General features: G+C 47.7%; 1 protein-coding gene across 2 annotated transcripts; it reads right to left on the bottom strand.

Annotated features, from left to right (window-relative positions):
* Positions 1-3,430: 3,430 nt before the first annotated feature.
* desma (desmin a) lies at positions 3,431-9,467 on the bottom strand. Of its 2 annotated transcripts, XM_076040015.1 has the most exons (11): positions 8,795-9,467; positions 7,466-7,526; positions 7,197-7,292; positions 6,393-6,554; positions 6,187-6,312; positions 5,968-6,078; positions 5,531-5,640; positions 5,386-5,438; positions 4,719-4,810; positions 4,543-4,581; positions 3,431-4,173 (listed from the first exon to the last, which is right to left on the bottom strand). In XM_076040015.1, the coding sequence occupies exons 1-11, from the start codon at positions 9,379-9,381 to the stop codon at positions 4,132-4,134; spliced, it is 1,479 nt and encodes a 492-aa protein (XP_075896130.1). In that variant the 5' UTR covers positions 9,382-9,467; the 3' UTR covers positions 3,431-4,131. The 2 variants fall into 2 exon arrangements, with proteins under 2 accessions (XP_075896130.1, XP_075896131.1); XM_076040016.1 differs by lacking the exon at positions 4,543-4,581 and having other exon boundaries at positions 8,795-9,465.
* Positions 9,468-11,870: the final 2,403 nt, after the last annotated feature.

The raw sequence follows: 11,870 nt of genomic DNA, 5'->3' as shown, positions 1-11,870 counted from the left end.
GTCTCCAGATGTCTAAGATGCAGATCAGAGCTGGAGACAAATCCACAATGCCCTCGCACTCTCCCCCGCCCACTACCACCTCCACCCCCTCCCTCCCCTTTGGACCAAGCTGAAAAGATTTATTTGCAAGCTAATGTGCTGTCATGTCTTATTTGCCGTCTCATCCCCCGAGACAACCAACCTTTGAAGGATTTTTTTCTCTCTTCCTCCTCCTCCTCCTCCTCCTCTCTGCCATCTACGACTAGAAGCTGCTGTCTGCAGGAACAACACGTGACGGGAGGAATGTGAATTGTGGCGTGTTTTGTTATGTGCGAGTGGACAGATGAGCCCTGCGGGGAAGTATGGAGATTGTACCAAATCTTGCTGAAATCTGGGGCGCGGGAGGGAAGCGGGGTTGGAGGAGGTGGTGGTGCAGGTTCACTGTAATATATGTAGAAACACATTGTATTTTTTTCCGCCTCATGTGTTTACTTTGCCAACGCACTGGCCCCTGTTGAAATGTGAATATTTCCAGACGGGGTGTAAAAATGATGACGGTGGACGTTTTTACATTACGAATATGAATCTCCAGCGAGCGGTGAGACGCAAGAGGGCGAGATGGATTTGCAAATAGCGCCCTCTAATGTTCACCACTGGACCTTCTTTTCTCTGCCCCATGCTTTTCTGTCAATGCAGATTATCAAATATGCATATGTCTGTGTGCACATGAATCTACGTGTGATTCGCTTTTACATGCAAATGCCCTGTGAATATTGGTGTTTTCTTGTAGACGACCCGGATTTCCTGATGATTACTGTTTTTGTTATTATTATTTTTAGTGCAGTCAATCAAGTTGTCTTATATTTTAACATCCGGTACTGCCATTGTTACCCAGTTTTGAAGGCCACATTGCACAGAGATAAAGAACTTGAGCGTTTTCTTGCAGAAGTTTCTTCCTTCTCAAAGTCGATACTGAATCCTTGGCAGGATGTGCTGGGCTCGGCACTAGAGGACCAATCACTTCACTGCATGAGAATTCCCCGTGTAACTGTTTCCACTTTGTCAGTGTTTCAGCGTGTCACTGTTGTGAAAAACCTCATATTTCCAGTTTATTGTTTTGTTTTGGTCGCAGAGTGCTCCAGACACAATCAAGCTAAAGTAACAACAGTCTTTTGTTTTGAATCTGTTGTTCTTTGTTGTCTTTGTGAAACAATGGAACATTTTTGATTGATTTATCCCCCCCCGCTTTCTTCTCTATGTTTACACCATCCAGTTAAGGGCTTTGAAAGGGCATTTCAACCGACTCTACTCCTCTTGACGTGCTCTGTGCTGAGTTACTTCTGTGTCAGTGTTACCTCGCTAATATTTAGCTGTAGCTTTTTTTTTCCTTTCGGTGGTTTTGCAGCTGTGCACTTGTAGCGTCATCAGTGTCTTGGCAGACAGATTATTAAAAAAAACAAAAAAAACAGACGGTAACCAATGTCTTTCTGAGATGTAATTAATATTACTGACTAAAATTTTCCATTTTTTAAGCAGTATTTTTGTCTTCATGACTTTGTCTCCTGTAACTGATGACTATGTATGTGATACACTCATTTTGTAGATAGTGAACTGTAAATAATTTATAAATGTCTTTTTTTTTCTCATTCATTTTTACGCAATGAATTATTATATAATTTAACCAGCATTTTTTTTTCTAATGCAACTTCTTTTATGCCGTCTTCTAACTTTGTGTACAGCCGTTATTTTGGCGGGGTAGTGGATGCACTGTTTCTTACCTTGGATTTTTAACATGTGATGTTGAAAATGAAACTGACTTCTGAAATGTATTTCTCCACTACCCTGCAAAGGACACCTTCTAATGTTATTATTATTATTATTATTATTATTATTATTATTATTATTATTATTATTATTATTATTGAGCATGAATTATGGACCTAAATATGAGATAAACTTTGTGAGTCTGCAAGCAGATTGTCATGTCTTTAATGTTCCACTATTTCACTGTGCGTGCACACACACACACGCGCACACACACACACACACATAACATGCAGTGGTAAATTTAAATCCTTGAAAAACATAGATTTACGTTAATTATTATCCACCGAGTCTACTTCATCTTAATTGTTAGGTCTCCATTCTGAATTCAGCAGCAGCGAGCCAGCGTAGGGCCGTGGAGCGAGGTGTTGTCACTGGGTTTCAGGTCCCTTTGTGACATCACATAGGGCTAATTTCCAGAACTGTGTGGGGAAGTTACAGACGTAAAGGATGGATTTTACTCCTTTCCGTGAGGGATTGACAAACAGGTGCAGTGTGTTATATTGTGGGTGGGACCTTGTAGCAATGACAGTGATGTGAACCAACATCAGCAGCATAGTCTTTAATGTTCAACATCAACATCTGTGCAGTTCGGCTTCCACCAAGCGCAGATGATGAAAACGTCTGGGTGCCCCGCAGTGTCCAAACTGGGCTCAGCGGCGATCAGCGAGGCCGCCCTCTAGAGTTCATGCCTGCACGTGGTCCTTCTCTTTAAATTACACTCTGCCGACGTGCTGATGCGTCCTGGCAGCAGGTTTCAGGCTGCGTTTGCGCCGCAGCTTAATAATGAGCCGCAGAGAGGCCGTTACATAACGACGAGTGGCACCGCTTGCGAGACGAGTGCCGTCTCATCTGCATCTTTTGGCTGCATGAGAAAACAGGCTGGAGTTTTTAATCCTTGGGGTGGGGGGGACCTGAAGGCTGAGGACTGATGAGGGGGTGCCGTGATGTCAAAACAGAGAAACTCGGTGCCCTTTTTCTCGCTGTCTCCAGCGAGGAGGGAGTTCTGACAAACAGCTTAAATAATTTCATGGAAAAATTGCTCTTGTCTCATTTCCTCTCCCTCGGTGCCTCCCACCAAATAGCTGCACTAAATCTTTGCCTCGTTTCCTCTGTGCCTCTAAATAGTCGTATCATTAGCTTTTTTTTCTCCTCGCTGTGCGGCCCTTTCACTCTTTTCCTCCTCCACTATATCGTTCCTCCTCCTCCTTCCACTCCCACTTTTTTTTTTTTTTCTTTAATCTGCCACTGACATTTTCAGCCCAGCGACTTCACACACAAACTGCACGGACTCTTTAATTCTCCGCCACGGCGCTAATCTGCTCTCCGCTGGAAACAAAAGGCGCGAGCCGAGCCAGCCTGCTCATTAACGAGTCATTGTTCAGCCTCCCCGGCCCCCGAGGCCAGTGCTGCTAGTGATAATCAAAAGGGGCTCCAACTTCTATTTTTCTTATGGACAAAACCAAAAAACGGAAAAAAAAATGAATTAAAAGTTAACAAAGGATGGCTGCGCCCTGTTGGTCGCAAGCTAACATGATCCACATGGGCTGGCAAATGCTGTGGGTCGGAGCACGTGTGGGTTTTTATTTTTCTGTAATTGCAATACATTGAGGAGTGACAAGTGACGAGTGGTAATAACAAAACAGCTTTATTGGAGATCTCAGGTCACCCACAATCTCACAATCCAACCCCTCCAGCACACGTTACTGAGCTCACACCTCCAACACGGCTGACTTCCTCTCGGAAAAAACAGGCGCTCAAGTCTACGACTTTCCCCTCAAACTCAAACGACTGGCGAGTCACTTTCGGCGAATCCGCTACAGGAATAAAAGCCATTTTTTGCCACATACTTGGACATTTGCAGAGAAAATACTTGGGTAAGAAGTAAGAGGCAGCGGAGGTTGGCGTGTTGACCCTGGTCTTCGGGCCGCATCGATCCGTCTTGCACCTCCTCGGCTCCCCTGTGGATAGTCGCCCCGACACCGCTTTTCAAAATCTTGTTGTTCTACTCAAACTCTGCTCTTGAAATTGATTTTTTTTTTCTCCACCCTCAGACAAGGTGAGATGAATTCATTCGGCATTTTTTGGAAAAAGAGGGAAGGTAACATAAATATATCAGAATTCCTGGAATGAAACCAGGCTCGACACGGAGCCTCAACACTGCACCTTCCCATTTACGTTGCACACAAGCCAGTGTCTTCACATGGATACTGGTTGGATTGGTTCCTCGAAATCTTTAGTCGTAAGAAAGTGTATGTATTTTTTTGTTTGTTTTCTGATTTATATTTTGTATGTATTTATTAGCTCTATAAGATTGACCTCTCCAGTTTACATGATGTCTTCCTGGTGCTGCGTGGACTCGCTGACGACCTGCGGAGGAGAGGAGAGGAATCGTGAGAAACGTTGGGGGGCGGGGGGGGGGGGGGGAGGGGGGGCGAAGAAAAAAAAACCCGAGCGGTTCATGTTAATGAGTGCGGACTGCTGCGAAGAAGACGTGAGGCTGTTTTCAGCAGAGTGCTGCGAGGAGAGAAGCGGTGAAGTGTGGCAGCGCGGCAGCGCGGCAGCAGCTCGCACAGAATGCAAACTCCAAGATCTCAGAGATCACCTTCACTAAAAAGCCTTTGCATGTGAGACTCCTGCCAAGAGATTCTCCTCTCGGTCAGTTCAGAATCTTGCAGTTTGCCAGAGCTGTGAGCAAACTGGGTGATTTACAGTGAAGCACTCGAAAGGTGGACTTACAGAGTGGGCGCTAGCGCCCTGGTTGATCGCATACCTCATCTGGATTAGAGTGCAAATAATAGTTGTGATTCAAGAGGAACCAAAATTACAAAAATGCATGTGTGTGTGTGTGTGTGTGTGTGTGTGTGTGTGTGTGTGTGTGTGTGTGTGTGTGTGTGTGTGATGCGGGCTCAGACCTCTCCGTCGCGGGTCTCGATGGTCTTGATGAGAACAGTCTTCTTAGAGTGAACCTCTGATGAACGCTGCTGCTGTGATTCAGGGCTGGTCTCTGCGAAGGGAAAAAAAACACTCAATACAATCACACTGTTGAGGTTGCGTGAGGTCTCGCAATAATCGTCTAAATTGAGGTGGAAATGCAAAATAACAATTTGCACACTCATGGGACGCTCTTCAGGCTGACTGCGGGGCTAAAACAAAGACCTAACTTCTGCAAAACCCAGACTCACTTAAAATTAAACACACTGCTCAATCACCGCCTGGCTTAATACATCACTCGTAATTATGAGTCCCTTTTTCATTTACGTGGCCACTGAGGGAAGTAATAAGAGGTGTGGGCAGAGGTTAAGTGCATAACTGGACTCTTATTACTGCAAGTGAGTGGGCTAAGTTGTGCCATTATTAAATCCACGGCTTGCTGAGGACTGTAAATTCAAGCGATTGTTTCACACACTGTCCAGTAGTGGTCAGACCGGTCACTGCGACTACGCAATACCCTTAGAATAGCGACCACCATACACGGCAGCGAGCTATAATTAGCCTTTTTTTAATCCTACAGTGACTCTTCTGGAATGTGACAGCAAATTTTGGAGTAGTTTTTTTCTGAGGGAGAAGGGTTTCTCATACCTCTGAATCCGATGGAGGAATAGGCAGACTGCAGAGGCACGGTGGTGGTGATCCTGCAAAGTGCAAACACGCAAAATTCAGCGTTTCCAAGGCCGGGAAGCGGGACCGCAGATTAGAGACAGGCCAGAGTGGCGAGAACACACACCTGCTCTCCTCTCCCTCCAGCAGCTTGCGGTAGGTGGCGATCTCAATGTCGAGGGCCATCTTCACATTGAGCAGGTCCTGGTACTCCCTCAGGTGACGGGCCATGTCGTCCTTCACACAGACAAAGTGCAAAGATTTATCGTGGAAAACCAATCGGGATGTTTTTTTTTCCATTGGAAACAGAACAATGGTTGGAGGAGAGGGATTTTTGCCAAGTGGCTTTTCTATTTGGAAGCCCCGAACGAGGATTGGTGTATGTTGTAAAAACCAAGTATGCATCATTGTCATTAGTATCGCCCGCCAACAGTGCTCAAATAATATGTTTCCAACTAGAAATTGTGCTATAATGCCAAACAACAGCCAATCAAGTGGCTAATAAGCAACTTGGTGTTCTGCCGACTTTCTAGCTTCCTGTCCGAGAACCTCCGAGACCGTTACCTTCATCTTGGCGATGTCGGCCTCCAGCCTGGAGATGGTGTCTTGGTAGCTGGAGCCTTCGCGGCCCATGCGGTCCTCCATGTCTCTCATCTGGCGCAGGAGGGACTCGTTCTGCCGTGGGGAGAGGAAGGAGGAGTGGAGCGCGAGTGATGAGAGAGCTGCAGGGTGTCAGATGGAGAGCAGACGGGGGAGCAGACGCTCGCTATCTCGCTCGCTCACCGTGCCCTTGAGCGAGTCGATCTCGCAGGTGTAGGACTGGATCTGGTGGCGGTACTCCATGCTCTCCTGCTTGGCCTGGCGCAGGGCGTCGTTGTTCTTGTTGACAGCCTGGTTCAGGTCGGACACCTAAGAGGGAGGACGGAGCGGGGGTTTAGGTGGAGAACACCCTCAGGTGTGTGCATTTGTGTGCTGTTTGTGCATCTGACCTTGGACTTGTACCATTCCTCAGCCTCGGAGATGTTCTTAGCCGCGATGCCCTCGTACTGCATGCGGATGTCCCTGAGAGCGGCGGTCAGGTCGGGTTTGGACATGTCCATCTGGACCTGCACCTGAGTGTCCTGCATCTGGCTCTGCAGCTCGTGGATCTCCTGCCAAGTGACACAACAGACGGTCAATGTATTTTGCACTTTTAGTCGAGAATGAGATGAAGTTACGTCAAATCTTAGCAACATTCGTTTCCTATTTTTGTTTGTCACAACTACATGGAATCTGATTGGTGGTGGAATCCAGCGAAACCTTAGGATAGACTCAAATGTCTTTCAGCTGGAGGTTGGCATGATGTAGGAGCGCGATTTCAAGACACACTGCAGCTCTTTCACAAGTTTCCCCCTACTTTTTAGGTGCTTTTCCTGCTTTTACGGCTGATCAAAAGCTACAAAGAAAAGGTTTCAACTCATCCAGCTTGAGTCCCCCTCAGCTGTCTCCTCGTTCAATCAAAGGATATAAATAGCCAAGCAACTGTTCCCAGGCACGCCTTCCTCCCCCTCACAAACACATCCAGACATGCGGGACAGCTGACAGCCTGCTTTCGCCGAATCATCGCTTCAGCATTTACAGGAGGTCAAAGTTGATTCCGAATGGACAAAGTGACAGGGGTGGACCTAACCTGTGCCGACATGTGTCAGTGCCTTTTAAATACCATTTTAATACTTCTTGGTATAAGCTACAGTAGAACTAACACAGTGGCTCCCGCATGCAGAGTGGAGAGTCAGTTGATTCTGAGCACAAACCTCCTCGTGGATCTTCTTGAGGAAGGCGATCTCCTCCTGCAGGCTCTCGATGCGTCTCTCCAGGTCCAGCCTGGCCAGTGTGGCGTTGTCCACATCCTGGAAGCAATCACAGTGAGTGGCAGCAGTGAGTAAAGGTCAGAGGTGAAGGTTGATGGTACAGAAGAAGGACGAGGATGGATGCAACGCTTTTTCTGAAGCACTTTGAAAGGCAGCGGGTCGAAGATAAAGTCGTTTTTTAGAAGAAGAAGAAGACAGAAATAGAGACATACGGCTCTGAAAGCAGACAGGTTGTTCTCAGCCTCCTCCTTCTGGTGGATCTCCTCCTGCAGTCTGAAGAGCGAGACAGAGAGATTAAAGTGAATATGGCAACACCTTCCCACCGGGGAGCCAGTTTATCAAAGGGATGAACCAGTTAGCGCAGCGCACTTTCCCGGCCGCTCGGCCTCCTGCTCCGTTTTGGCAGGCAGCGAATTGATAAGAATAGACGTGACGAGACAATGGAACATCAGAGTTTAGCATCTATTGGCCCCTCACTTCCACACACACATACACACACGGCCACGGTCGCATTCTAAAGCCGCAGCTGCCGTCGGTCTGTCAAGAGTCAGAAATCTAGCAGCGATAAAGGTCCTCGGAGGTCTGCCCTTCGCTCCTCCAGAATTAGATTTGCACTTCGCACCTGCGGGCAGAATATGGAAAAGGAAATTCTTTTTGCAACTTCACTGTGAGAAGCTGATAAAGATTCTTGTGATTCCAGCGTGTCGTTCTCACTGACACCACCTGCAGACTCCCCGTACCGCAGCGTGAACGTGCACGCACCAGCGGCAGGGTCCGAGGCGCTTTTCCCTCAAAGCCGCCCTTTAAATGGGGGGTGGGGGGGGTGGAGCAGTGGGCTATAAGCACCACTGCCCGCAGTTGCTGTGACAGAAATTCCAAATACAAAGAAGTGACCTAGAAGCTACAAATAGACGTTTCAGAGCTACATCGCTCGCTGCCGCGCTCTCTTTTTCACTCTAAACGCATGCGTCCTCCTTTATTTTCCCGCCTTATGTCTCCCGTGAATAAATTATGAAGCGTTTCTGCACAGCGCCGGCGGACGGCGAGGTCATCCAAGTGGGGACGGTCTCAAAACTCCCGTTGCTTCCCATCGCAGCAAATCAGACGAGAAACCCGATGGGGACAAAAAATCACCTGGGCCCAACTCTGCTCTGCTTGGCCTTGCAAAACGATCGATTTCCCTTTTCTTTTTCTTTTCTTTTCTTTTTCTTTCTCTTTTTTAACCGGTTTTCTCTCCTGACATTCAGCTACTTTTTGTTTTTGTAGAGAAGTAACTGCTAACTTTTGGTGGTCAAGCCCTTTTTTTGTTTTTGCCACACTTTCTGTCACTTTACTATCATTTTAATACCAGTGAGTCAAAAGATCACTTTGTCATGACTCGCTGACAGGGTTTTGAGTTTTAAAAGGGCATTAAAAAGAAAAGTCAGAGCCTCTTGAATTAGATAAGTAGACCTCTTGACCTTCCTCTGCTGGTGAGAATTCTTTGCCTAGAAGTTCTTTCACAGACACAGATTTGCCTATTTGACTTCAGTCTTACCCACCTGAGCTTGAGTTTCTGCAGGTCGTCGCCCAGGTTGTCCCTCTCCACCTCGACCCGGGCGCGCTGGTTGGACACGGCCTCGATTTGCCTCCTCAGCTCCCTCATCTCCTCCTCGTACATCTCGGCCACGCGACCGGGCCCCTCGCGGGACCTCAGCTTCTCGATCTCTACCGTCAGCGCCGCGTTCTGCTGCTCCAGGAAGCGCACCTTCTCGATGTAGCTGGCGAAGCGGTCGTTGAGGTGCTGCAGCTCGGCCTTCTCATTGGTCCTTGTGTTGAGGAAGTCCTGGTTCATGGCGTCGGCCAGGTTGAAGTCGAGCTTCTCCCCGGAGTAGGTGCGCACGGCGCTGGAGGCGCCCAGGCCCGCTCCGCCGGCGCCTGAGGACCCCCGGAAGCTGGAGTAGGACGGGAGGCTGGCGCCCCTGACCTCGTAGACACGGGAGGACATGTGGCTGGACGCGGAGCTGCGGCCGCCCGCGCCGCCGTGGGTGGAGAAGAGGGAGGACATGGGGGTCGAGCCCACGCCGGAGCCAAAGGTGCGGCGGTAGGAGGAGGCCGACTGGGCAGAGGAGGAGTAGGACTTGCTCATGGCTGCAGGCGGATGGGTTGTTTGGTTGTCTGGAGGCGCTGAGACCCAACTGTCCCACTGGGCAACTGGGAGAGAGGAGATGTGAAGGACTGCTGGGCACACAGGGCAGCTATTTATAGACGAGTTCTCGACCCCTCCTCTCCACTCCCACAGCTGTGGTGCTGCCACCTCCCACTCCCCCCCCCCCCCCCACCACCACCACACCCTTTTCTCATAACGCCACCATTTTGAATCCAGACCCAACACTCAAGGGGCATATCAAATCGTAGAGGGTGGAGGATGACACATCAAAGATGAACCTGGGAGCTTGTTCCTGGTTATCCCTTCAACTTCTTAAAAACTCTAAAGTAGGAGCAGCAATAGAATCCAAATACCACTTTCATCCAAGTGAAACCCAAGACATTCCTTCCGAGGATCCTGATCCCAACGTCTTTCAGAAATCATCTCAAAATGTCCTTACAACACACTGTAAAGTCTCAGTAAATGTCTGTGAGGTCGTGTGAGTGGGCTACCAAACATTGTCTCCTGTGTTTGGAATTGATTTCCAGATTGTGGAACGTTGAGGTCAATGCAATACGAGGCCATATGGTCAGTTTGGATTTCCAGTGTTGGGCCTTTGGCTGAGTTGGCCGATTAGTCCATGACAACAAATAAACAAAAGTAGTGACAAACTGGATATTAGCAGTAAAACTAGCTTGCAGCTTGGTATCAAGGTCGGGTACCTGTTGAGAATTTAAATTGTGTGTTTGGGCCTGACTGTGTTTCACTGAAATCAGGAAGCATTCAGCTCAAAAAAGTGGGGCGGGGGGGTGGTGGGGGGGTAAGAAGAAAAGTGCAATGACTAGGATGTTTAATTTATGTACATGACAAAGTCTGGTTATTGCAGTGTCTTGATGTGTCATAATGCATTTCCTTTACCAGTCCTCCATTGGCCACAGCCTTGTGTTCTAAATCCTGTCACTGTCTCATGCCTGTTGCCAACCCTTGATTCAGCTGTCGGAGGTTCCAGTTTCAACTGCCTGAGAGAGAGAGAGAGGTGGGGGTGGCATTCAGTGTGTGTGTGTGTGGAGGGTGGGTGCGGTAAAAGCATGATTGACTGAGTGACTCTGCAGTTGTTGGAGACAGAATAGACCGGTTCAAACACTCCCTGTCCACTGAGGAGCAGCTACTGCGATACAGTCCGGATGCCGGTAGCTTGAGATAAATCGCACCACGTTTGAAAAGTTTACTTCAAATATTCCTTTGCACTCTTTATACCAATGTTTTTTTTTCTCTCTCCACTTTTGACAGAAGCCCAACTGCAGATTTACGTTTCCAACAAACACTTCCTCTCCCTCTAGACTAAAACATTGCTTTTCCTGTGAGACAGACTTGCCACAGATTGGATAAAAGACAGAAATTCCACATTTGCGTTTACATTCATTTGTAATAACACATTGATGTAAATTTATGTTTTTTCCTGCAAATTACCCCTCGTTTATAACTTTGTGTCGAACCTCACTTTGTTTAATTGACTATCGCCCCTTTTAGAAGGTTTTCCAGGTGAGTTTGTTTATCGTCTTCGATCAGGTGTTTGCAACCCCGTCTCATAGTTTCCTGTGCAGTGGCATTTCTCTTATATAATGTCTGAGTTACCACCCTGTCTGTCGGGCTATACAGTTACGGAAAAGTTATGTGTTTCCCCTTTGGTTATATGGGTGGGGGCAAAGTGAAGCCACTTCCTGGAGGGTCACTTGCTCACACTGGACTCACACATCCTGAGCAGGCGGAGTAAGCTGAAAATACATTTCTTTCAATTATAGCTCACAAAATAAGGGGTGATGTGCACAGGCCTTTGGGTCCAGGTGTCAGACTTTAGAAGAAAGAATCCACAAAACACCCACAAACCAGGCTGTGAAGTTTATGGCAGCCAAACAGCATCAATGTGATGTTGGTATCTCATGGAGCCCAGATGGATGCAGTGTGGAATTCGGTCCCCTGCAAAGTCATGACAAGATTCACAATGTGTTGTCTGTGTAATATTTGGGTTATTCTGAACATATTAGGTCTCCGCTGTTATTCACCGACTCACTTTGAGGCCAATCTCTGCCATCTGTTCTTTTTTCTGTCTGTCTGTGCGTAAAAAAAAAAAAAAAAGCAGACAGATGTTGTTATCATGTCAAAAACCGAACTGCACTCTGGGGGGCGTCGTCTCCACGAGGCTGTAAATGTGGCGGCATTTAATCGAGTTTGACGCCGCCGCGCCAAACATTCCTCTGAGGGCTGGCGGAGGCACGAACAGACCTTTAATTTTCACGCACGATGCTCAAGACTTTTGGATCCGAGTCAATCAAAGGTTGGGAGCGAAATGTGAAATGACGCAAGGTTGCTCATCCGGAGTGCAAAAGGTGCAGATGACACACTTTGAGCGAGCTGAACTTTCATTTTAGCAGATTGAGCTGCTGCTATCCGGATGTGTTAATGTGTATGTATGTGTGTGTGTGTGTGGG

Source organism: Nelusetta ayraudi, unplaced genomic scaffold (genome assembly GCF_046127955.1).
Source record: "Nelusetta ayraudi isolate G7.1 ecotype Tasmania unplaced genomic scaffold, CSIRO-AGI_Nayr_v1 ptg000060l, whole genome shotgun sequence".
NCBI lineage: Eukaryota > Metazoa > Chordata > Actinopteri > Tetraodontiformes > Monacanthidae > Nelusetta > Nelusetta ayraudi.
Note: the sequence above shows the minus strand (reverse complement) of the source record. Positions and strands in the feature narration are given on the sequence as shown.